This window comes from Perna viridis, chromosome 1 (genome assembly GCF_037379345.1).
Source record: "Perna viridis isolate PV_CMFRI_1.1 ecotype Kerala chromosome 1, ASM3737934v1, whole genome shotgun sequence".
Taxonomy (NCBI): Eukaryota; Metazoa; Mollusca; class Bivalvia; order Mytilida; family Mytilidae; genus Perna; species Perna viridis.
The window spans coordinates 29422986-29449933 of NC_142445.1; the positions used below are offsets into that span (position 1 = coordinate 29422986).

Below are 26948 nucleotides of genomic sequence, written 5' to 3' on the forward strand. Positions count from 1 at the left end.
ACTGCTCGATTAATTATTTTGCATTTTTTAATGCGTATATTTAGTGTTAAAATTTTTATTCATATATTTAAACCCAAATATTTGTCTTAAATTTTTCCAGATCAGATGGAAAAAAAACTTCTTTGCATGCATTTCTTTGGTCTAGAGCCTGCAAACTGATTTAAAAAAAAAAAAAAAAATTTCTCAATTTATACGGTCATAACAAATTTGTTCTTTTTTGTTTACAAAACATGTACCTTTGTCCCTTTATATCAATCATAAAACAACAAACCATGTGACATATACTTATTGTCAAGTGGTTATAAAATTGACACATAAATCCATGTAGTACATTCGGAGTGGTGTCTCGGAAGGATTACGGCACGATTAAAGACCATGACACAAATATCAAGATGGGGGTGGTCAAAAAGGTCAATAACTAGATCGCAAAGTGCTTATGTTGTCGTAGTACAAATATTAAAAATTGCTCTAAATGACGCAGACAGGGGAAGTAATTATTCTTCAAAATGGGGATTAGGCGTCACGAGAGGAGTGAGGTAAATCAGGTGAGAGGAACTTACTGATGACTGGCAGTGATATTTGTGGTTTTAGATAGTTTTATATAAGCTCCAAAAATGACTCTTAAACCAGAGTTGAAACTAGGAAGAGTAAAAGATAACAATGAAGGTTCTTGCAGTAAGTGTTGCTCTGGTGTTGGTGACCGTGATTAGTGTAGATGCAAGGAAACCATGGAGAGATAATAGTGAGTAGTATTAAACTGTTGTAATATTGAATTCAATAGTATCTTTTAAAAATTAAAGCCAATAAAGGCAAAGCGTTCAGCTTCATGTTCATGACTTGCGCAATGACAATTTATATTTTAGTTAAATTGTTAATGTATAAAATATTTCCTCTTACATGAAGACAAAGAAGATACAAATGTTTTTTTTCTTTTCATTTCATTATACAATTTATTTTATATTCATTTTTGTGCTTCGAATGAAAGGAAAGATAAAAATCACAAAAATGGTAAGCGCAAACGTATCATGGAATGAAGGTCTAAGGGAAAGCAGAACCAATACCTTATTACAAAAAGAATTCCATCCGTGGATTATTAAAATTAATTTGAATAAAGAGGCATATTGTTTAGTTAAATCGTTCAAAACGATGCACTTACATTCTTTGTAAGAGGAATTAGTTGCGGCCACGTTGAAACCGATATTTAGACATCATCACAGACGAAACATTTTAAAGCAAAACATACACGATAGTACAAAAATGTTAAAACATGCTAGAATATATTCTGTATTATTTACAGGTTGTGACTATGCAAAAGGCAACTGGAGTGATTGTGATCAGGAAACGCAGACTGTTACAAGGGAGCTTACTCTGGCAAATGAAGAACCTGATTGTGAGGACTATATAAACCAGACAATTTCTTGTCAAAGATATGAACGAATCCTTGCAAGAAAACAAGGGCGTCAGGAAAGGAAAGAGAGGAGGGGTCAAAATAAAAGTAAGTGTGAAATTTATCTATGAATATTTTTTGCATAAAAGCTTACATTTATTTTCCAATGTTTCAAGATGAACGGTAAAATATCTTGATCCGTTGTATACAAATATTACCAATTCTTGAGTACGAAAACAACACAGAATACAAATTAATGAACTTATGCAAAAATAAAAAACCGGAAGTGACATAAGGTACTCCAGCAGGGTATGTGTATCCTGCTTCAGCATCACAAAATAACGATTAGATGGTTTGCCTTGTTGTAAAAAGAATTTCAGTAGCTTTTCATTATACATAATTAAAATTTCTTCCGTGAGATTAAACCTTGAATCTTATTCACAAGACTCTTATACTTATAACTGCTCTAAATGACATACATAAAACAATCATTGTCTTTTTATCAAAGAATGCAAATATGAAAAGAGCGAATGGAGTGGATGTGACGAGACCACCAATACTACAAATAGGATTTTAACCCTGACTGAAGGCGATCAAGATTGTGATGTTACACGTAACATAAAAATTTCGTGCGAAAAGCTGGAGAAAATAATGGCACGGAAAGCGATAAAATTAGAAAGAAAACAGAAAAAGATTGAACGAAAACTAATTAAAGCCGAGAGAAAAGAACAGCGACAGATGAGAAAGGAACTCAAATTAAGTAAGTTGAAATTCTAAGAGGCTAATGCACTATCATAGAAATTATAAATGCTCATATTTATTTACTTGAAAAGGTTGAATAAAGAAAAGTTTAGAAAGATAAAAAGATAATTTTCTAAATGCAGTTTCGACATCTTTATTCATAATTTATGAAGCCCATTTACAAACTTCGAAATCCTATGATTTTATGATATTTTAATATCACAAGATTTGTTGTCTTCTATTTTTATGCACTGGTAATATTTGATATGTCTTTGAGTGTAAAAGAAGTTTCTTTATATATTATATATGTTTATTTGTAGAATGTAAATACGACAAAGGAGAATGGAGTCCATGTGATGAAACCACCCAGACGGTTTCGAGAGTTCTTACCCTCAGAGATGGTGTTGAAGGTTGTGAGGTAGCATTAGACGTCACCATATCATGTGATAGATATCAAAGGATCCAAGAATGGAAAGCAAAGAAGTTAGAAATGAAAAATACCAAAACAGCAAAGAAACAGCAAAGGAAGGAAGAAATTGGCCAGTTGAGAGAGAGTTGGTTGCTTGTCAGAGCTCAGAAGAAACGTAAGTTTATATTAAAATAGTAATTAAGATGTATCTTAATAAATAACACAAGTTGTTAACGGTTGATGTCTTGCAAGCTGCAGGAACTCAATACCCTTACGGTGCACTTAAGCACATCCTTATTTGAGAGAGGTTCGTGTTTTGGTTATATATATAGACGTTGTATATATATCACAACGTCTCAGAATGTGAAAACTCTATTCGCTACACTGCTCCATCGGATCAAATTGATACAAGGAAGATAACGTAAACTTATAGAAAGGTCTGATAAATTCCCAATGATGCTTAACCTAGCTGGTCGAGTGGTCTAGGGCGCTGGATTTAGTGCAGGCTTAGTTGCCATAGATGTCACAGCGGAACGAGTTCGAGTCCCGCGGAGGGAACGACAAAAATTTGCTTCGCAAAATTGACAGTCCTATCATCGTTGGGAATTTTTCAGACCCTTATATACACTATATATATAGTGTTTAGTAACACTTTTTAATCACCCAATCATTGCGGTTTTGTTTATTATAGCAAGATTCATATACGGAAAATAATAAACTGGGTTGCCGTGCTAGATTTCACTTTCATGAAAATACATATTGTGTACATTATAAAGATATTTCGCCCCTTTCTTATGTTGATATGTATATCACCAACAGCAACAACATCAAGGGTGTGACGCAGTGCAAGTTTATAACATATTCACATGAGTGAAGGTTTGCATTTCTTAAATCTTTATTTTTTTCATTTTATTGCAGTTGGTTGTGATTTTGAAGTATCATTTAGCCAATGTGATCCAGTGACAAACATGGTAACAAAGACATATACTCCGGAGGTAGGAGAAGATGACACTTGTGAAACTAGTTCAATCTCATATTCGTGTGATTTGCATGAAAGATTGATGGAAAAGAAAAAAAGACGACAGGAGAAGCGAATGTTGAGAAAATTTGATAATCGTCAAGATAGGAAAGCTTTTTTTAAGCAAATTGGACAAGTTTAGCAACGTTTTAGTAATGTCCTTAAAGAGCTTTTTCTTATATAGAATAAAAGAAATCCGTTGTGCTTTTGCGTATGCAGCATCGAACCTTGTCAGTATTATCTTGTAATGTTTCTTGCATTTTATTTTCAATAAACTAGTTTTGTTACAGTTCTGTTTCTATCAAGTGTTTTATTTTGCATCGCAAACATCTATTTGCTAATTCATTTACAACATTGCCTCTTTGTATAATGTCATTAAAGCGAAAAACTCATTGTAATGTATATTTCCTTCACAACAACTAATTAAGGAAGTACACCTAGGGTAAGGGAAATAACTCTTAAAATCAATGAAATATGTTTGAATCATGTTAAATTTCACAAAAGCCTATTAAGCTTTCATTTGAAACAGAATGAAATCAGTCCAAGTTACTTTGATGCTTACACGAGGTTTATGTACAAACGTTCCAATGATTTGTAAGAGTTGTGTCCCTTACCCTATATCAACCTACTTAAAATGAAATAAGCATTAGCATCAATAAAAAACATCTTTTGACCACTAATTAAGTAGTTAATGAGAAGTAACAAATTGAAAATCTTATATTTGCGTCAATGTCTACTTTATGGTACCCTACATATAATAAGTCAATATTGTGTAGGATACTATTCTACCTGAGAAATTGTACATGTTCATGTAAATAGAGATCCAAAATTCATTTTGATGGGAAAAAGTGTAATCAAGGGAACCAAGATTCTAGCGGAAACCAAAAGAATGTAATCTAGGGACAAAAACCAGACATGGAAAACAGACATACACAATAAAGAACATAAAATATCTAAAATAATACATATAAAGTAACAAAAGTAAATAAGCAACTCGGAACAAAAAACAAGTTCTCTATATCATTATCATATGATAAGTCCCCGAAAGTTTAATAAAAATGCATTAAACGGTTCTGAGGAGACAAAAATACAAATATGCGACGGCCGAACGAACGGGCAAACGAACAGACATCCCGATCACTATATGCCATCTTCTTTTAAACCGAGGGGAAATGATTTAACAGTGGTATTTTCCATTCAAATCGGAGTGTTAATTATTATAATAATATTCAAGAATAATGAAAAAGATATATAAGGCAAGTTACATTTGCTAAATTTCTGTTTAACTACAAAAATTCTAAGTAACACTATTTATTTTACGTTAAAAGATTGTTTATAATATATATGTTAGGAATTTTTATTTTATAAATGTTGTCGTTGAATTAGATACTATGAATTTGTGGTTAAACAAATGACAAAACATAAAAAATATAAACTATCCCAGCAAGAACAGAGACATTCGTTTGTCTGAAAAAAATAGGTATGATCAGTCTCTAACAACTGACGTTTCCGTGTATGGGGGCCTCACTGACGTTGCCGTGTATGGGGGCCTCACGGGTATACTTCAGAAAGACACGAACTTGCTTGATAAATATCCAAGTTGTTGGCTCATAGGCAGCGTTTAGCAGGATACCCTCGGATCAAAGAATATTTGGCAAAACGTGAGTGTACTGAAGTATTGTATGAACTGAATACGCTTTACGGAGCTGACTAAGTATATCCTAATAAGGGTAAATGTTGTGCAAGCAATAATCAAAATAGAGGAATGTGATATTTATAATTTATAATCAGCAATGAAATCGATCGATTTCCTTAAAATTGTACATGTCTATAAATGGTCTACTATAGAAGACGGTTACAATTTAAGCATATGACTTTGTCACTGGATAATAAGTGGGTATCGATTGATAATGAGATAATAAAGCGATGTTTAGGAAAGAAAGTGTTAAACAAAGGGCTGAATTCACTAACACTAGTTTCTGACCTACTATTTTGCTAAAGTTTCAACTTAGTGTTGAAAATTTTCTATTTGCCTAATACATCAGAATACTACTATACAGAAAATACAAGCTGTTGTGTTATAATTTAGTCACGAGGGCAAAAAACTCTGCTTCTACACAGTTTTCAAAGAATTTTCACAAAAATGAAAGGATAAAGGGTAGTTTTTTAATCCAAATATATACAGCGCAAGCTATGAACAACAAAATCTTTTGTCAGGAGTTGTGATGGTACAGAAGGCTATTTTCAAAAATGTCTCATGAAATAAGCAATTTTATCACAATTCGACTAAATTTTCTTATTTAGGGTATAATATGCCCCCATTAACTGTTAATACTGGATCCTCACCTGCCTATAATTACATAGTTGTCGTTCATTCAAATACAACTTGAAGTTTCTCATTTCGTTTAAGGTTTTTTTTTATTAGAATGGGTTGATCTGTTTTCATTGACAAAAGTTAAAGGTGAATATATCCACTGTACTGAACTACTACGTGTTTCCCAGTGAACTTCCGGGTTTGACCGCTTCTCCTCCGTTCCCCTGTGCTGGCATCTTGTGTTTATGTTTACAATTTACAGGAAACTGACCTATAAAAATATTTTGTGTAATAAGGGTCCTTATTATGTTTGTACTTGTCACCTCAAAAATAAAAATACTCCAAAGTTTGGGTTAGATTCTTGTACATTTTATCCGGTACTCGATCGTTACCTACTTATGATAAAGTCATTATATTTGGAAACCACCCGTTACGTTGTATGTTAATTGTGTTTGGTAATTTTCCACAATATTACTTTACATTTGGCCTCTATATTATTTGGTAGCTTTGTAAATTTATGCATCGCTTGCAAGGAATTTGGAATTCAACGGAGAATTTTGCCGCCGGATATTTTTATCCGTTCGTCATCGAACGTTTAGTTTGAAATGGGGCATTCCTTTGTGGTTGTATAGTTAATTTGTCATAGCTCCCATAATCCATCTCTAGTTTTCCATGTAGATTAATAGATTGGAATTTTCAATTGGTATTTTCTTCTCGCGTACGGCAGACAAACTTTAAAATTCTTTTTTTTTCTTTCTGTTTTCGGCATGAGGTTAGGTAAAATAGCTTTATAAAATATAATAGAACGAAACTTGTTTTAAAATCATCATGTTGAACTAGAGCAGACAGGCACCTTTTATATTACATAACCTTGTTGACAGCGGAAAGTGGAAAACTCCGAACCCGAAAGAGCTAGACATTAAATGTTATGTTATATAATCATGTTTTAAGCCGGAGAAAATAAAATTATATAGTTTTGAAGTTAATAATTTCAGGAAATAATCTCTTATGGATTATAATGACTAAATAAGATAAGAGCGAGTCAGATGATACAGATTTTAAAGATGACTGTTAAAATATTTGTGGTTTATACAGCCAAATAAAAACCTGGTTAACTGCTCTTAAGATTCAGTTTTCGTCACAAAGAGGGATGAAGGCGGAAGTGGTGATAGTTTGTGTTCTTGCATTGGTGGTGCTGGTTGAAGGTGAAGCCAGGAAACCCTGGAAGATTCGGGGATTGCGAAAACGTGAGTCTTAATCTCAAAATGTTTTGTTTTTTGTTCTTGTACGATTCATGTATTTGCTTATTTATTTTTGCTTTATTTATTCGAAATTCAAATAAGAAACGAGTGTTAAAAGCATAACAAGTGAGTTTTTGACATACATGAATCACCTTCTGTCTGATTGTCAGGAAAACTGCTACTTAAGTATTGTTAACAAAATGTCAGATTTATCCGGATTCTGCGTAAGATCTTGGGTGTTGAAACACTAGATACTCCTCTCTCAAATAAGATTTTATTAAGATACTTGAGGTTTTGTCTTATTTAAACGGTTATTTAAATTAAGGTGGTTGCAAATATTCTAAGGGAAACTGGAGTGACTGCAATCCAGAGACAAACACTGTTACAAGAGAACTGAGCCTTACCAGCGGGGAACCAGAATGCGCAGCTGTCTTTAACCAATCAATATCATGTCAAAGATACGAAAAAATCCAAACGTGGAGAGATTCAAAATTGAAGAGGAAACGTGAAAGACAAGAAAATAGACAGCTAGCAAGAGAGAAGAAATTAAATGCAATCAAAGAAAGGAAAGAGATGAAGCAACAATTAAAACGTAAGCTAATTTCTACATTTTAGCATGATCTTAAATCAGCATTATGTTCATACAAACAATTATTAATGTTTGTAACTGTGTTAATACCTGTTTACCCTGCGTCATTCGCAAAAACTCTAAATATTAAAGAAATCATTTCTACTGTTAAAGAAAAGTTTTGTTTTGTTTTGGTTTTTTTTGCTTCATCTTGCATGCTTCATAACGTTAGAGTACATAGGTTTGTTTATCATGTTATCATGATTTTGTTAAATCTTTTACAAATATATCATGATATAAATCGGAACAATTTTCAAAATACTGTACTTGCTATTTATTATTTAGCGATATTGCAATAAAACTTTTTCAATTGTTATCTGTTCAAATTGATAGGCTGTAAATACAACAAAAGTGAGTGGAGCGAGTGTGACCAGGCAACAAACACTGCAAGTAAGGTCATGACACTTCAGCAGGATGATGACGGATGTGAACAGACTCATACAATCACTATTTCATGTGGAAAGCTCCAAAGAATAGAGGAAGTGAGAGCAAGAAAAATGGAAAGAAAACAGCAGAGAAAAGAAGAAAGACAGCAGTTGAGGGCGGAGAAAAAGAAACAGAGACAAGAACTCCGACTCAGTATGTGTTTTTCACTGATAGTTTTACTCCTCTCAAATTACTGTTCAGTAAAGAAGAATTATAAAAAAAACTCTTATAAACAGTTCAAATAATTTGCTTGATTCCGACGCAATCGTTATTGAGTTCGCTTTGACATCAGCTGACATCCTTGGTGTTTAACCATGGCAACCTAACCAATGAGGCTTACAACCTCGCATTTCTTTGGACAAATGTGATAGCAACCGTGAAATTTAAGGCTTCGTTGGGGCATTGATGTTCGAAATATTTTTAATCACTTTTATACATTGAATAATTTGTTTTATATTGAATTATTGAAAATAGTTTACTTGTTGAACCAATAAAATAATTGAAATACGAAACATAGTAAATTGATCACAAAGTTCACCAAATAATATCTTTATCAAATTTGGGTATAAACAAAGCGAGCATATGCGTCGCCTATCGTTTTAAAGACAGTACTTATTTTTCTCTCTCATCATCTGTCGTTAGCTGAAGTCCTGACGCATAAAATATGAACCAAGGACTTTTGCAAAAAATCGATAATTTTCATTTGAACAAAATAATGTCTAATCAATTGGTATATTTATTTATTTAAATGCAATATTTTGTCATTTGATTGGTGTAATTTTTCGTTTGAATGCAATGTTTTTCATTCAGTTGGTTGGAATTTGGATAATTTTGCCTCAGTATTTAATAACTATCTAGTTGCGAGAAAAGGAAATTTAGTACGAGGTCATGTAAAGAATCAAAATTGTTATAGACTAAAATCGATTAGGCACTAAATCATAAGCTTTGTTCTAAATTTAGAACCAATAGATCCTTTTGTGGTAAGTTGGTGAGTATGCGCATCATACACTTCCGCGAGGCAGGGCTTGGGTAGAATAAAAGAATTTTCCTCGCGGAGGTGTTTATTGCGCATGCTCTACGCGTGCTCATCGACTAGCCCGTCGTCAGCACAAAGGGGTCTATAAAGAGTAATAACAAATTACCGAACTGATGGTCAAAATTTAGACACCGTTTAAAAGGGAGAGTCAAAAGAAGGAAAATATGTAAAGAAGTTAATATGCTTGCAGAACGAACTTTGGTTCAATCCTTGAATACAATTTGAACCAAGTTAGAGTGTAGCATTTTCATTTTACAACCTATTATTTCAGTCTTTCATACAACCGTGTTGTATATCTGTGACCATTTGTTCTTCTTTCAATATATACAGACTGCAAGTATGATAAAGGAGAATGGACCCCATGCAACGAAACTACCCAGACCGTCACCAGAGTACTTACACTGAGGGATGGCGATGGCGAATGTGAGCAAACCTTTGACATATCTATTACGTGTGCAAGGTATGAACGAATCCAAAAGTGGAGAGCAAAGAAAATGGAAATGAAGACCGAAAAGAATGAGAAGAAACAGAGAAGAAAGGAAGAACTTAATCAATTAAAAGCTAACTGGATGATAATGAGGGGGCAAAAACGGCGTACGTTTAATTTCAGTTACTTCAAAGTAGGAAAAATAAGGAAACTACTCATGCTGTTAACATGATACATGTATAGTGTACTTGTTATCATTGGGTTTTTACATTAAAAACAACAAAATAAGCAAGTGGAATCTCCTAACAAAAGTTAAATTGTAGAAAAAAAAATTTAATACCCACAATAGAATATACTTTAATGTTGAAAAAAAAACATACAGTCAAACAAAAACAACAACAACAAAAATGCAAGGTATCTGCACTCTGACAGAATAAAAAACATCAAGTTACTCTGGTATGAACCAGGCGTACATATTCATTTTTGTGTTACTCATTCCAAGCTTGATTTATAATTCCAATAGTACAATCAGTTTATATATACTTCTTGATTTGTAGTTGGATGCGACTTTGAAGTAACCTTCAGTGAGTGCGATCCAAACAACAACACTGTTACTAAAACATACACTCCGGTCGAAACAGCAGACGATACCTGTGAAAGTAGGTCATTTTCGTACTCCTGTAATTTACACAATAAACTAATGGAAAAAAAGAAACGCCGTCAGGAAAACCGAATGGGACGGAAGGTTAACAGAAGACGTAACAGAAAGGCATTCTTCAGTCAAATATAACTTATGTATATTAATCAGGATCTTTCTTTATCAAGATATGACATGTGCAATATTACTCGTACCTCTTACTGAGTGGTAGAGAAAACGGATTTGGAGATATAAAAATGTAAATTCAGAAAATTTTGCGATGTTTTTATTATAATGAAGAATGTGACTTACTTAAAATCGTAATAACAAAATTTCACATGACTAATGTGTGCTTACCAATAGTGCAAGTATTGCCAGTGAAATTGCAGGCATGTTCAGTATTATTTTTTTCATTATAGCCTGTTTAAATATATAAGTGTTCTCTGTTTCTTTTCAATCAGTATTTGTTGCCAAAAATTAGGATAAAGTGAATGGGATAACTGATAACATATATCATTATTTAAGTATCAGTCTCAACAAGAATCAGGCATAAGGTGAAATGTGGTATAAAAAACACCATTTTGATAGTGTAATTTGACTAGTTGCACCATCAGAATCAAGGAATAAAGACAATATTTTCCATATCATGCTGATGCATTGAGTTATAATTTCATTGAAACGCACTGAAAATTAACATTTCAAGGGCAGATAACTCTGTCAAAAACCTCATTTTTCTAACATTTTATTGAAAAATTTCTGAACAAATCCAGTGATGCAGAGATAAAAAAAATGGTCTTTTCAAATAGAGAAAGCCTCCTTGAGGGATATTTCATTATCAGATTGGTGGGATTTTGACATGCGTGTTTTTGATTTTTTTCCATTTTGCCTGATTCTTACAAACACTTACACTTAAGATGTGATAAACGTAAAATCTTTTAAATGTGACCTCTTACAAGGTCGATGCTTTTCAACATTTTTGAGAGAGTTGTAAAATTTGTTATTTTTCTGTCTGCATTTTATTTTTAATAATACACCGATTTTAAAAGCTTAATGGTGGATGTATATACCTACTGATGTTTCTTTCACCTGAAATAATAATTGAACGAATTATCCACTTCTAAATTAGATGGCGTCGTGGAAACGTGTTCTCTCAGAGTGTAGGACGTGGTTAGCTCGTTCCGCGCCGTGCTATATCCAATACTTCAAATCTCTACATATCGGAGATATAGTGGCAACTGGTTGGTTGGCTAGGAGTCGGAATGTTTCAGAGTGGACAGTTGCTCATGTGAGCTAGCACATTATTATATAGATAGCAGTGTTTTGTCTGTTCCCAGTGTGATAAATTTCAATAATGCACAAAATGAAATAAATTCGGTAATTTTACTCTCGCACTTTCTCCCGCCAAAACGTCACAACTTTGATATCAATCCACCACCAGAATTTAAAATTCATATTGAAAATATCAAAAAATTATGAAGAAAATCTATATAATAAATAGGATAATCAATTGGTTATCGTGAATAACCAAAATATTATCACTCGTGCCAAGAAAGATTGAGGATTTAATTAACTCGTGCGCGGAACAAGTTCCGCGCACTCGTTAAATCTAGGCGTCCTGTGGCACTCGTGATGATATTTTGGTTGTTTACTCTTTCCAATTAATTATCCTATTATTAAAATCCGACTCAACTTGCCAGAATAGTACTCTCACACCCGACTTATGAATATGTGAAAAAAAAATGTGTCACCTTTTTTAGGGATCAGCAATTCAGTCAAAAGAGCATTATACCAGTAGAAAGATGCATTATTCTGTTCAAGAGGTTTCTGGCCTTCATGACTTTAAACTTCCATTTGTATGTTTTCCATGTGTCTGTTGCTGACATTTTAAACATTGTTCTGGTTTTGTTTTGTCTGGGTTTGTGCTTTCAGTGTTTTTATGTTTGTATCATTTAGCTTTTGGAGCAGGGTTATCCGGAGATAAAATTCATCGCTTCAGTGGTTTTATTGTCGCCGCCGTCATGATCTGACCAACTGAAACTGTGCCTGGTCAATGCTATGGAACGCCATAGCTGTCTTCTGATATTTCTTTATCTTTTCATTATTTTGTGTATATTGTTTGTTGTCTCCATTTTGTTTGCACCTTTATTTTGAACTAATGATTTAGCTTCAAACATGGTTGTCCTTCTTTACTAACATTTGTTTATTAAGTTCCACAAATGTAGTGGGGGCATATTGTTTGTGTTCTAACTTTATAATTCTTTTTTCCCGAATACTTTCGTCCTCATCATCTCCAAAGCAACCGAACGGATTGGAACCAAACTTGGCAAAAAAATAGGACACTACCAACATTTTCAAACATGGCCAACATTATTTTAAAGACGAAAGAAAACATAAAAAAAATGTGAAGAAAATAGTAGAGACTTGATACTTGGTTTAAAAATAGGTCATTACAAGGAATTCTGGTCGACCATATTGAAAAATGAAAAAACAATCACCATTTCAAGATGGCCGCCGGTCGAATTTTAAAAAAATCACCTTAGAGGCGTAGAAACTGATGTTGGGAGCTCCTGCGACAGGAAACATCTTTGTTGGTGTCCAATATAATTAGTACTGCTTCTCATTGGGTTCTTATTTATCTTTATGTTACATTACCTTTCTTACCGTAATTTATTAAGTCCTCGAACACGAAGCGTCGGGGAATATTGTTTTTGTATGGTTTAATATTATCATTTTTTTAGACGCATGGAAGGATTAGAATAAAACTTTGTCAGCAGTGAAGTCTCCCCATTGATCCTCACTCTCCTTATTTTTTTGAGAGGAAGGGGCTTTGGTCAAAAAGGGGGATAGGTTAAAATATAGGGCACTGCAATATCTTGCAAACCTAGTTGGCCAGGAACTTGAAAGTTGGTACATGGTGGTAGAGTTTGCGGAGCTTCATAACAGTATGCCAAAAATGTGAATTAATATGTTAGGTGTTATCATGGTAACAAAAAAGCAAAAATTATGACCGATTTTTTTATTTTTCACATGTCCATTTTCTTAATTAAAGAATAATGACTCGAGGCAGCTCCAACGAACTTGAAATTTGTATAAAGCTATCCAAGACTGATATATATAATGATTATTTTGGATAATCCAAGAAATTTAAGATATAAGGTCCTCGGCACAAAAACTGTAAAAAATAAAACTTAAGTATTTTGGCTTTAGATTGTAAGCTGAATTCAAAATTATGGTTCTGTGACTATTTTGGATACGCTAGCGGAGTTACGTGACTTGCTTGTAAGCAGAACTTAAAACTTGTTACATTTTTAGTTTTACGATTTTTTAAAAACTCATGGGTAGCAGAACGGGAAAAATAGCATCTGCTGTTGACTTTGTTTTAAATACCAAACTTATAAAGATCAATTATATATATCTTTTTTCACTTCACTAGGTGATTATTAAACAAGGTAACAACTGTAATTTTTTTCTTGAAAAGGTCTGAATTTGATAAAACTATGTGCAACGACTTACTATATCACAAATGGTATAAATTCCAATTTTTTAATGCAGTGTTACGAACATTTGTTTTTCTACATGAAAAACACTGGATCGGAGGAGAAAAAAATCTTTTTTTTTTTCATTTGGCAACATTGAAGGTAGGAGGCTTCAAAAAAACATAAAAATAAAAAAAATCTACGGCCTAAAAGTGAAAATATATCTGAAAATAAACAAAATATGCTTTAATGAATGAACAATGGAGGAAAGGGGAATAGGGAAGTAGAATGTCACGATCACACTTGTATCTTGGGACTTCATCTTGAATTAAAGACCTGCAACGAAATGAATAAATAAATATAAATATGTGTTGACTTGGCGGTAAAGTTTATTTATATATAATATAATTTAGAAGTAACAGGCTTTCTGATTGGAAAAATATCCATCATCTCATAGACCTAATTTTGTAATGTGACTGTGTCATTATGTTTTGATACTAAAATTAAATGATAAGGAAAGACTGTTATATTTTTTCTGGTTTATTTGAAATAACCGCAATGCATGCTATTTAGTGCACACCACACGCTTGAGGTTATTTCTTCATAGAGCGAAAAATATGTGACAGTCATTTCTAAACTAATAATATAGTTTGGAAAGAGGGTTCGGTAAAGTAATCAGCTCTTCTTACAATTCTTTTAATGTAGAGGTACATGTATTATCCGGTGAACAGTGAAGATAATAGTGATTAAACTATGAGTTTTAGATAGCCTCTTACCTTCAGCACTAGTCACTCTATCTACCTCCTCTACTGCATCATCAATAATGTCCTTGTAGTAATCCTGAACCATCTTGATTGCTGAGACTTCTGATGCTAGATAGGGAGACAATGAGAAGTGTAATTTGGAAAATACTAATAGCAATTTACATAATTTAACTAGCAAAGTTCATGGGTCAGTTGTTTGTTTTAGATTTTGATCCCAAATTTAAGCTTTAATGTCCAATGATCCATAATTAGTTTTGTAAAACATCCACTTCTCCATAACTAAGGCTGAGCATATTCCTCTTATCTTCAAGTTTTGTGATATTATTTCAATGTAAATTAAATATTTCTTTCATCACATCTCTATTGTGATAATCAAACCCTGAAACTCTGAAGCTTGTATTTTACTGAAATGTCATGATAGTTCAACAGTCAACATACTTATGAACTTCTTCAGTGATGCAAGTTCTACTTTAACTCTCAAGTCATTGATATCCATTACACAATCTGGTGAAATAACAAGTTGTTTGAACTCTTCGGTAAATTGCTTGATAATCAACTGCTACTGATTTTTATTAATACCAACCTGTACATGATAGAAAAAAATCATTTCACTGGGAGATTATGTAACAATGTAGTAATTGCAACAATTACTTTTAATCTTGACAAATTAAGGTTTGAATTTAAAAACCAATGTAAGACAACTTACTATACATAAAGTAGCATAAATTTAGATTCTTTAATGCAGTTATAAACTAAAATTTTATTTTTCTAGCATGAAACACGCTAGGTCGGAGAAGATTTTTTTTTAATTCAACATTTATCAATTTGGCCAAACTTAGGGTGGCAGGGTTCGTAAAACTAAAAATTTAAGAAAGTACGGCCTAAGTAGATAAAAGTATGAGCACTGGTATATTTACTTAATTATGAATCATGTGTTACCTTCTAGGGTAGAGCTAATGATTTGTGGGATATTTGAACCTCTGCTGTAATCCATCTGTAAAATCTTGATCCCTGAAAAAAAAAACAAAAAAGATGAAGATTTTGATATTTTCACTGGAAGCTTCGGTTAGTTAGCTGTTCATGCTCATGCAGTTTGTTTCTAAGTAATAAAACAAAATGTTATCTATATATGATATGTCTAGTAGCATTTTCCTTAAAGAAATTACTATTAACAAACAAGATTGATTGATTAATTGTTGGGGTTTAACGTCCGAGCAGCAATATTTCAGCTATATTCAGACGATTAACAAACAAGAAAACGTTCTGTGTGAAAATGATTGATTGATTACTTAATGTTTTATGGCAGATATTCCCCTGCATTTCAGGACGAGAACGGACCCTGCTTCAGTCAGACACGCTGGCCCAGATTTTAATTGTGCTAGATCATAGAAACAACAACCCAAAGGTAGGCATGCCACCTCACTAAGAAGCATTCCGACTCCTAGCCAACCAGTCGGCAATCTATCCCCTTTAATGCCGCGTGCTTGACAAGGAAGCAGTGACTATCAATATTATAAAGGCTTTGGTGTGACTTGATCGGGGATCGAACCCACGAGGCGAGCACGCCACCCTTAGACCACTGAGGTGGTTGTGTAAAAATGAAATATAGAAAATAGTTACGTTTTCTTATATTTTCATTCATGCTTCGTCTCTTTCTGTAAATCACTGCCAACACAAAACAGAGGCCAATCATCAAGAGTTCGATACCTGACAAACCAACCTATAAATTAAAATGTTAAAATGATGCATAACCCGTAAGAGGAAGTGCAAAAAAAGTGCAAAAAAATATGTAGTCATGCACGAAATACATAAAAAAAATGCACACCCGAATGTCGTATCTTTAAAAAATTGCTCTTTCACTCGAATTATCCTTACGAAACTCAATGTGTTGCAAAAGAATATTCCAGACTTACATGGATTTAATTGGACGGGCACTAACATGTACAAAACAGATAGTGAACTTGTAGCCGTGTCAACCATAAAATCATAAATGTCAATAACTATGGAAACATTAACTATATAACCATGCATCTTCATCATTTTTATTCCTTATTTCCTTATTAGATATAGATGAAAATTACGTGTAGTTTCCATACTTGAAATCCTACCTCACGAGTTGCAAAGCTGTTAACACGTGCAATTCCATACAACTGTTCCAGGCTGGAATATAAAAAGCGATACACATTTTTTATGTATATGTTATGTTCAAATTAATATTTTGTACACACTATGATTTGTATGAAAATAATGAATGCTGGTACTAATTACACTTTGAACAATACTAACCAGAAACAATCATTTGTAATATGTACAAATTTTCATCCATTCGAAATTCTCAATATGCCAGTATGAACACAAACTCACCTTAATATGAAAGAGAACTTATTCACATAATTTCGTCAAAACTGTAAATATAAGCTTAATAAGTTTCCTTTTTTGAAAATAACTTATTGGAATTTGTCAACAAAAAAAAACAAAAACAAAAAAAACACGGAACAGGAAATACACATAACATTTTGCTTTTTTGCACTTGCATTATGAAGTTTTACAACCGTGCAGCTTAACACTTGCAAAATAAGCAATCCTGCCCACCAGTTTTTACGGACAGTTCAAGGCAAATAAATCTACATAAGTGGAATCAAGGCCACATTAAGACCGTTCCATTTACAGCCTCAATTTGGTTCCTACTATAAGGTGTTGTTCATCGAGGTTACAGACCACCAATTCAACCAATGAGCATTTGGAACGTACGCAAAAATAGTCCTACGCAGAAATTACCCCTGTTCCTCATAGTGCTGTGAAAAAAGTTCTCATCTTATTTAAAAAATTTAAACAGTTTCTGACAGGAAAAACATTTCTGTACATTTTATAGGTGCATTTTGCTTCTTGTGATGTGAAGCCTAATCTCCATAATGATTTTTAAATATACCCCTATCTTGTGAAAACACTGGGATTTCCCATGCTATTTATAGACCCTTCACTTCCGGTGACCAGTACTGCACTGCAAGTCTGCTAACCCCACATGCCATTCTGAGGATTGTGAGCTGACATATGTAGAATCATGCTGATATATAGTCCTCTGCAGGTTAAAGTTAAGGTAAAGTCCAGAGAAGCCATTGAATATTGTGAAATTAGCATAGAAGCCTATGGGAAGTGGAATTAGTGGTTTTTAGCCTATAGAGAAATTATACTCGGATGTATTACTTCTAGATAACTCAAACATTTGGCAAAAGGGCTTGGGCCAACTTTCTTGTTATTTCGTTCATTGTGCATGTATGTCATTACTTACCCGCAAAATAAATATTTGTGATTAATCACGCATTGAATTGAAATTCACAAAAATAATATAACACAAAGCATTTCAATAAATGCTGATTAATTGATGGTTAACACTGATTAAATTTGACTGAGTTTAGAGGACGCCTTCCCTACCGGTATACCTGGTCCATGCTCCCAGTTTTAAGTGCAGTCCGATTTGCTCATCCACTTTTTTGAAATTATAATTCGTTATATCAATGTCTAAGCAGGACTTGTACATACCTCAAATTTAACTCTTTTCTGACATTGCCATCATTATAATTGACGATCTGCAGCATTAAAAACAACAAAATTGGAAGAGCTTTCATCTTCGTCCTAGTAAAACGGCAATAAATATCTCCGAGATAAAATGCTTGTTCTCTCCGTAGCGTTTAAGCTGCTGAACTGAGGACGTTGCTACAGTCGACTGACCAGAGTCATAGTGCAACGTCGAATTATCCATGACGTCGCAGACAGTACAACGATGCAAAAACACTTATTTTCCTCAACAGGGCTCTGAGCTTCCCCCTCCACCCCCCCAAAAAAAATTGAGGTTTCAAAATAAAGCTTGCAAATATTTTTTTAAATATCTACTTACATGGCCATTTAGTTTAAAAAAGAATTACGGTATTGCTGATCTATCTTGACTATATTTTGTTTACAATAGAGAATCGTTATCGTACTCCCACAGACTCATCTTCGTCTTTGCAAGCCACATTAAAGCTGGATGTACAAAGTTACTTTTATATACATGTATTTTATTAATTTAATTTCATGGGAAAAGACGTAATGTTGTATAACAAATGCCTGATCATATGAAATAAATGTTTAAACTTATAACTTTTATACTTTTTATTATCATGTTATGCTTTAAGCTTTCAAAACATTGCTAAAACATATGACGTCTTTAATTTAAAAAATTCCAAAAATTTAATATTTATTGCACAAATATTACACAAACCAACCCAATTAAAGGTAGACTTGCTGCAAGTCCCTTTTCATAAAGATTAATCAAATGTAACCAAGATTCTAGCGGAAATCAAAAGAATGTAATCCAGGGACAAAGACCAGGCATGCAAACAGACACGCCCATTAAATAATACGTACAGAGCAACAAAAGAAAATGAGCAACTCGCACTCCATTAAAAAACTAGGAACATGGACCAGGTGCACCGGTAGGGTAAGCGTTCTAGGAACACCCGACGAGCTAAGTCGAGGGTGGACGAAAGAGGAAAGGAAAACTATGACACGTTGAATAAATTTAAGAATAAATGAAAAAAAAAAGTTTATTTAATTGTATATATCCCTCTGATAGCAAATCTGCTAACAGTTGTGGGATAGAGACTCTTTCACAACAGTTACTACATTTACTGTGCCAAGTTATATACACGTTGTGTAATAAACAGGGTCTTGTAGCAAGTTCAGTTTTGATGGAGAAAAAAATCTGGGCATGTGCTTAATACTTCTACTAATAATTTATGTACATCTTTATCATTAATCATTATTTCAATATGAATGGACCATATCCTTTACCTTCATAAAAAAGCTTTTTTTCTTGACCTAAAACACATGACAGAAGCAAAAACAAAAAGAACTATAATTATGTGAAGCTTCAGTTCAAGGTGGGCTATGATCATTTACTACGACAAGCTTTTGTCCTTGTGTCTTTTTTTATTTCAAATTTCGTTTGGATTAAATTGTGTTTTTTTCTGAAGTGTAGATTTTTGAAACATCTAAAGTCAGTTGAAATATTGCTAGTAAAATTTCACCACCCAGACAGCACAAAAAATAATCTTAGTGTAGAAAATATTCTTGGTACACTAAGCTTGTTAGATTTCAGGAGGTAGAATTAGGGTAAGGGACATAACTCTTACAAATAATTGGCACGTTTGTATTCAGCATTTTACATCAATCTCATGTAAGTAAGCATCAAAGTAACTTGGACTGATTTCATTGTGTTTCAAATGTAAGCTTGATAGGCTGTGGTAAAATTGAATATGATAAAAGCATATCACTGATTTCAAAAGTTATGTCCTTAGCCTAGGATATTTCCTTAATAAAACAACCAAAATGAAAACTATGCTTTATTTTTATGCTTTGACTTCAAATGCCAGTCTAGTGATGTTTTCTGAACACAGACAAAGTCACAATAAGGACATTTTTTTTCCTTTTTACCAGAATGAATTGCAACATGAGTCTTTAAATTATAGGAATCTCTGAAATATTTTTTGCATCCTTCTATAGTGCAACAAAGTTGCTTCCCTTGTATTCCTGAATTTGATTTTGAGGGTATATTGTTTTGCACATCAGAACCATGAAATTGATCACTACATTGTAAGAGTTCAGTAGATTTACATTTGTTTTGTTTATGTACATATCTAAGATGATCTGTCAACATACTTCTAATTTTAAAACTTTTCCTACAATTATCAAGCTCACACACATAAGGTCTGCTATCGTTGTGAATTTTCATATGTCTTTTTAAAGCAACAGTTGACACAAACTTTTTACTACAGATTTCACATTGTGAACTGTAATCCCCAGCATGCCTTTTCATATGAAAAGCAAGACTTTTCTTTTGTTTAAAAGAAAGATCACAAAGCTTGCATTTGTAAACAGAGTCTTTAGACATCTCCATATTGTCATTATCATGAGTGGAAGTATATTTGTCTTCTTTAATATTTGTTTCCATGGCAACATTTTCTTCTTCAGGATTTGTTTCCACAGCAACAATTTCAGACGTAGAATTGTTGCCAACTTCAACATTGTTAGTTTCCATGGTATTTGCATTGGTTTCTATATTTTTTTCATCTGTACATTTTGAAGTTTTCTCTTTCAGGTGTCTTCTGTTTTTATGCTTTACTAAAAGTTTACGGCATGATGCTGCATAAGAACAAAACTGACATGGGAAAGGAGTCATAATCTGATGGTCTGAATGCATATGACCGCAAAATTTAGTCTCAGTTCCAAATGTTTCATTGCATATTGAACAGATAAATGTCTTTTTTGTAGTGCGCTCCTTCTTTGAAACCACATTGTTTGAAAAGGAGATATGTAAACTTACATTATTCCCTACAATTGATGTCGGAAAAGCACCACTATCATTATCAACAGATGCAACATAAATATTTGGTTCATCATCACATTCAAGATGGAGTTCCATTTGATCTAAATTTTCTAAAAGTTCTGTTTGAACAGAGTCCACATCCAAGCTGGTGATGATATGGTCTTCATTGATGCTAACTGTAAATGGTTCTTCATCATGTGAAGTATACAAATGATTTCCTGGAAGATCATTGCTGTTATTTGTAATTTCATCGCCATTCAATCCATCTTTAAAAACATCATCCATTGTCAGAGGTCTATATAATTCAGGCAACAAGAGTTAATCTAGTAGTCCATGGTTTTCATCCAAGCAAGAATCTAAAAAATAATCACCAATTTTCATTTCCATAAAAGTACTGCAAAATGGGGAAAATGACAAATTTTATTAGGTCACTACCTAAATATTATTACTTCTTGCTGGTAAATATAGGGTAGGTAGGTAGGAAAATTATTCTATTTTTCAAAAACATTTCAAGGTGCTAGAGCCAAAATGTTTAGGATAGGTAAGGTAGCAGGAAACAGACACATTTTTTTTTTACCTCATAACACAGTTTAAAATAAGATCAAAATTCCGATTTCAATGCAAAAACTATTATAAATAAAAACAGGAGGCCAAATTAACAATTTTAAAGTTAAGTTTGTAGTAATGGCATTAATTTTTTTGTAAATATTTGAGGAAGTTCAGAATGTGTACAAAAGGGGTATAACTCTGATATTCAAAGTTCAGTGTAACTAAATTAAATGGAACAATATGACCTCCATGGTTATATTTTGAGAGTATTATTCATAAGTAGATTCATAGGGCCAAAACCAAATTTTTAGAACAAAATCTTGATTTTTTTTTTTAACAAATTCTACCCCCCCCCTAAAAAAAAACCCAAAACTAAACAAAAAACAAAAACAAAACAAACAAAAAAAAACAAAAACCAAAACAAACCAAATTCTTGCATCAATTGGCTTGGCCTTGAATTCTATTCATAAAGGAAAATTTTGTGGGCTATTAGTCACGTTAATATACTCCAAATGTCAGTTTGAATGGCATTTTGGCCACTCCTTTACAAAATACTCCTCAAACTAAAAAAGAAAAGTGACTATTGCCCCATGAATGATGATCATGTTTTTACTTTAAATATTGCATTTGCTAACAAAGCACATTTCTGAAGGAATCCATAATATTTGAAAACTGCTGTGGCAAAAAAAAAGTAGTTTTGTTTCCTGCTACCAGCAAGAAAAATATAGGGTAGGTAGTTAGGGAAATTACTCTATTTTTCAAAAACACTTTACACTGGGTAAATAAGGGAACACTCTAATCTTTAACAGTGCTTGAGCCAAAGTGGCCATAAAATGTTAAGGATAGTTGCAGACAAAAAATAGGGTAGGTAGGGTAGCAGGAAACAGACACATTATGACATGTATTTTCCTCTTTAACAAGCAACGTTGTAGTACATGTATTGTCTATTAGGCATTTTCTACCTTATTTTTTTTAATTTTTAATTTTAATTTTTTTTTGGGGGGTGGGGTGGGGGGGGGGGTTAAATTAAACATCAACAAGACAACAAACTGAGCTTGTACTTAGAATACGACTAGTATATATTTTATGACTGTCAGCCAGATGATCCTGTTATGGCAGTATGTAACATGTACCTTCATATATTTATTTTGTTGATGCATATGAATACAACAGAATAATATGAACATTTTTAAATTGTAACATTCCAAAGATCTTGAGATATGCCTTCTAAATGTTTATCTACTTTAATTAATTTCTGCAAAAATCAGTATGATGAGTCAATTATAAAAAAAAAAAATTAAGAGTTTATAATTATGTACTACAGTGCAGTGAAATATGAATTTCAAACATACATTCTATATGTTAAAAGTTCTGCCTTATCAAACAGATGAATGTCTCATAATACTTTGTAACTTTATGTAATTCAGGATAGATCCAACAATTTATTTTTAGTAAAATAGGTTGGGAACAACACTAAAATGAGGGGTTCTTTTAGCTTATACTCCTTGGTTGTTGGGTTTCTAACAATGTAATGAAATAGGAAGTTAAGAAAATGTGAAATAAAGTTTATACATGTAATGGACATATTTGTGTTTAAAGAAGGCATATTTGGATTTTAGTTAGTTGAAAAGTTACAGACTTGAGTAAAATGCAACAGTTTAAGGTGGTAATGATTAAAAAATATACTTTTTACAATACTGTAAATATACTCACATTTAATTATAATTTGACGTTTTCTTTTTTTCATTTTTACAGTGGTTGAAAGCCACCATATGAGGGTAGTACTCCAAATGGGAGGATATCCCAAATCTGATTACTTGTCCCCTACTTGTAAGGCACAGACCAGTTTATTTCTCTGGGGGAAAAAAAGATTGAAATTTTTAGGTGTGGCAGAATATTTTTGGTGACTCAGCTCCCTCCTACAAGAAAAGCTCCTTCTGATAGTGAAACTGTATTTAAGAGCTTCATAATATCAATCACAGGCTTTTGTGTAGAAAGATAGTCAGGAAATGGCAACCCGTTTAGAAAAAAACCCTTTGATTTTTTAAGCACGATTGCCATTTATAATCTTCTAATTTTCTTTCCACACAAGTGTCTGTCGCTTAGTTACAATACAGTTATCTCAATCCACATGCCTTACTACTATGCACGTGGATGGAAGGTTATGTTATCCTAAGAATATCTGGGGCCTAACAATTCTGTCATACATTGTAGGACATTTTAGAAAAATGAACAGATATGGTGAACCACAACAAATGTACCAATGTATAACGTAAATACAAAACAGAAAATACATTCAAAGGTCACCAAAAGCTTGAAAAGATCTTCCACAAACAAACTTGTGTAAACACCTTACCTGTAACATGAATAGGTATGGTGTATATTTCAAAGAGACAACCCCAACAAGATGAAAATGTCAGGATGATTCAGAATCTTCCACAAACAAACTTGGGTAAACACCTTCCCTGTAACATGAATAGGTATGGTGTATATTTCAAAGAGACAACCCCAACAAGATGAAAATGTCAGGATGATTCAGAATCTTCCACAAACAAACTTGTGTAAACACCTTCCCTGTAACATGAATAGGTATATTTCAAAGAGAAAACAACCCCAACAAGATGAAAATGTCAGGATGATTCAGACCAAAACAAAAATGAACCACTACAAAATCAGACTAGAAATATTAAAACTGTATGTGTGCTTGTTCTAATGACATATATATATCTTACAAATAGTACTCCAGTATTTCCAACATAAATTAAGCATCAGTCTCTGTAAGAATCAGGCAGTGGGTGAAACCTGGTATAAAAACCTACCATTTTGAAAATTTAATTAGACTATTTTCACCATCAAAATCAAGGAAAAAAGACAAGATTTCTCATATCATTTTGGTAATCCGAGTTATAATTTCATTGGAATGTACTGAAAATGAAAATTTCAAGGGCAGATAACTCTGTAAAAAACCTAATTTTTCTAACATTCTATTGAAAAATCCTGTGATGCAGAGATCAAGTAATGATCATTTCAAATTTAAAGTGGAGTCCGAGTTGCTCATTTTCTATAGTTACTTTGAATGTATTATTTTGGTTATTTTATGTTCTTCGTTGTGTTTGTTTGTTTTCCATGTCTAGTCTTTGTCCCTGGATTACATTCTTTTGATTTCCTCTAGAATCTTGGTTCCCTTGATTACTCTTAATATTAACAGGGTAGATATTCCAGGGTAGCACTTGTTCAGGACATTAAAAGACATTTTAAAATAAACAATCACCAAAAAGAAAATAAAAAAATTTCTTTCAAACAACTTAGAGCAGATAAAGTATGAGGTCAGATCATCAAACACAGGTGAGCACACTCCAATTAATTACCGTGATTGACAGGGCCTGCACACGTTATGATAATCTAGCTAATTATCCATTTTAATTGAAATAACGAGCTCCATCAACATAATTAACAGTAGTAAATTGTTTTAAATTACTCAAAATTAAGATTGATGTTGATTAAGAAAAAACATGTTCCCCTTTAAAGTGTAAAATTTTTTTCTTAAGCAATTGACTTGGGAGGCTGTCTATACAGCTTATGAGTCAAGTATAAGAAGAGGACCATGACAGCCTCAGGTCTACTTAAGGAATGTTACAAGGTGTATGAACCCAGCAACTACAGTGTTTCTAAAAAAATCAATATTAATATAGAATACCCAGATATGTAAAAATGAAACTACACCATAAAAAAAGAGCAATATACAGCTTATTAAAACGTATGAAGCATTAAAAACAGACTGAATAGCATTTTTAAGAAGTATACAATACAAAATTCCATTTCCAATTTAAAAAAAAACTTAAGGTAAACGTTCTATGGCAACACACAGAAAGTGTAACATCAAGTCCATGCATCACAGTATTTTTTAAATAAAAAGGAATATGTAACTAAAGATCACACATTCATACACCCCAATAGCCATTTTTATTTTATACTTTCAAACAAACTATATAAGAAGACTATAGTATTTGAGTCTGAATTGCTCACCTTGTTAAATTTTTGCCTTTCAAGTGAAAGAACTCTAACAAGGAGTTGTCAGACAATTTTGACTCTATTTGACTCATTGGAGACTTTTGTAAGCCTTATAATAAGGATCATTTCAGCAATCCAAAGCTATTGGCTAAACCTAACAGATTTGGAGATGTATGACTCCTATGTACTATTTTTAGTAACAACAGCCATGTTTTTAAACCGATCAAAAATCCCAACAGTCATTTTGTTAAGGATATCCTACAAAACAAAAATACCAACTTTCATTGAATTCTGTAGAGTAGTTTCTGAGAAGAAGATTTTTTAAAATAATAACATTAGAAACGGCAAAAAACGTCCAAAAAGGGCAATAACTCCAACATGGGTCAACAGATTTTCACCAAATTTTGACCACAGATAGATCTCATCATGCTGAATACTTTTATACATGAATTTGGTTAAACCTAACTGTTTTGGAGATATATACAAAAATCTGCTGTCTGACCTCTATGTTCTATTTTTAGTAATGACGGCCATGTTTTTTAACAGATCAAAAATCCAAACGGTTATTTTATGCAGGATACTCTAAGGAACAGCCATCTTAAGTTTCATCCAAATCCATTCAGTAGTTTCAAGAGGATAAGATGTTTGAAGAAATTGTTAACGACGACAACGACGATGGATGCCAAGTGATGGCAATACCTAACATGGCCTACATCCAGGTGAGCTAAAAATAAAATGGTCTGATTCTGCTATGGTCTGATTTTGTCATGGTCCGTTTTTGTTATGTTCCGATTCATCATGGTTCCCCATTGAAGGCCATCCATTGGTCTTCAATGAACAACAAGGAAACCCTCATACCACAGGGTAGGCTGCAGCCGGTCCCAAAACAACATTATATACAGGTACAATGAAAGAGTTGCCTCTACATACATAAGTAACATAAAAAATAAACTACAGGTGAAAACGAAACAAGACATACAGAGGCCAGATATTCCTGACTTGGGGCAGGTGCAAAAAATGTAGTGGGGTTCAAGTACTTTAGCACGATCACAATTATACAGTTATATTTATAACCTCCTCCCTATAAAATCTGGCCACTGTGTAAAAATATTGCACAATTTTAAAACCAATAAAAATCAGTTTAAAAATTAAGCTCTGCCTTGCAAGAACATGGCTAACGCACAATGTAAACAAAATAGAAATAAGTTGGGGAATTTTCTTTACACAACAACCTTTTTCAGATCACAGTGGTTTACTTTCAGTTCTACTTTCACTTTTGAGTCATTTCTTATCCAAAACGAGGTTCTAAGCATCCGGGCATGCCAACATCAACATGGCTGCCGTCTGGAGGTCTGCTTCGCAAATTTATTCAATAATTTATGTATTTGATATCTTGGAAAGAAGAACGGAAAAAGACTATTGTGCTTTAAAACTGCGGCATATGTTTTTTTGTGTGACGAGTTGCGACTTCCCATTTGCTACACTGTTATCTTTTTGTCCTGTATTTTTTCCGCCATTTT

At 33.0% G+C, this 26948-nt stretch overlaps 5 protein-coding genes and 1 long non-coding RNA gene across 12 annotated transcripts in view; 3 read left to right on the top strand and 3 right to left on the bottom strand.

Annotated features, from left to right (window-relative positions):
- The first annotated feature begins 525 nt into the window (after positions 1 to 525).
- LOC148628246 (uncharacterized) lies at positions 526 to 3844 on the top strand. Its single transcript, XM_088585081.1, has 5 exons — positions 526 to 742; positions 1298 to 1495; positions 1896 to 2147; positions 2449 to 2712; positions 3456 to 3844. Exons 1-5 carry the CDS (start codon positions 661 to 663, stop codon positions 3695 to 3697), a joined length of 1038 nt encoding a protein of 345 aa, XP_088441207.1. The 5' UTR covers positions 526 to 660; the 3' UTR covers positions 3698 to 3844.
- Positions 3845 to 6909: 3065 nt separating this feature from the next.
- Positions 6910 to 10700, top strand: LOC148628247 (uncharacterized). The gene is made up of 5 exons (XM_088585088.1): positions 6910 to 7116; positions 7436 to 7702; positions 8072 to 8317; positions 9531 to 9794; positions 10185 to 10700. The coding sequence occupies exons 1-5, from the start codon at positions 7020 to 7022 to the stop codon at positions 10415 to 10417; spliced, it is 1107 nt and encodes a 368-aa protein (XP_088441214.1). The 5' UTR covers positions 6910 to 7019; the 3' UTR covers positions 10418 to 10700.
- Positions 10701 to 13965: 3265 nt separating this feature from the next.
- Positions 13966 to 15063, bottom strand: LOC148628248 (uncharacterized). The gene is made up of 3 exons (XR_015922497.1): positions 14943 to 15063; positions 14517 to 14612; positions 13966 to 14076 (listed from the first exon to the last, which is right to left on the bottom strand). It is a non-coding gene; the product is annotated as an uncharacterized LOC148628248 (long non-coding RNA).
- Positions 15064 to 15300: 237 nt separating this feature from the next.
- LOC148628249 (uncharacterized) lies at positions 15301 to 18363 on the bottom strand. 2 transcript variants are annotated; one of them, XM_088585102.1, is made up of 4 exons: positions 18045 to 18363; positions 16613 to 16664; positions 16125 to 16224; positions 15301 to 15515 (listed from the first exon to the last, which is right to left on the bottom strand). In XM_088585102.1, exons 1-4 carry the CDS (start codon positions 18128 to 18130, stop codon positions 15433 to 15435), a joined length of 321 nt encoding a protein of 106 aa, XP_088441228.1. In that variant the 5' UTR covers positions 18131 to 18363; the 3' UTR covers positions 15301 to 15432. The 2 variants fall into 2 exon arrangements, with proteins under 2 accessions (XP_088441228.1, XP_088441225.1); XM_088585099.1 differs by having other exon boundaries at positions 16586 to 16664.
- A 1509-nt stretch (positions 18364 to 19872) lies between these two features.
- Positions 19873 to 26792, bottom strand: LOC148628250 (uncharacterized). Of its 2 annotated transcripts, XM_088585132.1 has the most exons (3): positions 26661 to 26792; positions 23131 to 23272; positions 19873 to 21224 (listed from the first exon to the last, which is right to left on the bottom strand). In XM_088585132.1, the coding sequence occupies exon 3, from the start codon at positions 21151 to 21153 to the stop codon at positions 19879 to 19881; it is 1275 nt and encodes a 424-aa protein (XP_088441258.1). In that variant the 5' UTR covers positions 21154 to 21224; positions 23131 to 23272; positions 26661 to 26792; the 3' UTR covers positions 19873 to 19878. The 2 variants fall into 2 exon arrangements, with proteins under 2 accessions (XP_088441258.1, XP_088441262.1); XM_088585136.1 differs by lacking the exon at positions 23131 to 23272 and having other exon boundaries at positions 26661 to 26727.
- LOC148628251 (E3 ubiquitin-protein ligase HUWE1-like) overlaps positions 26727 to 26948 on the top strand; it is a 68622-nt gene continuing 68400 nt past the window's right edge. For all 5 annotated transcript variants that reach the window (XM_088585109.1, XM_088585120.1, XM_088585126.1 and 2 more), the window contains exon 1: positions 26727 to 26778. The gene's annotated coding sequence lies outside the window, so the exon portion shown is untranslated. The remainder of the gene's footprint in view (positions 26779 to 26948) is intronic.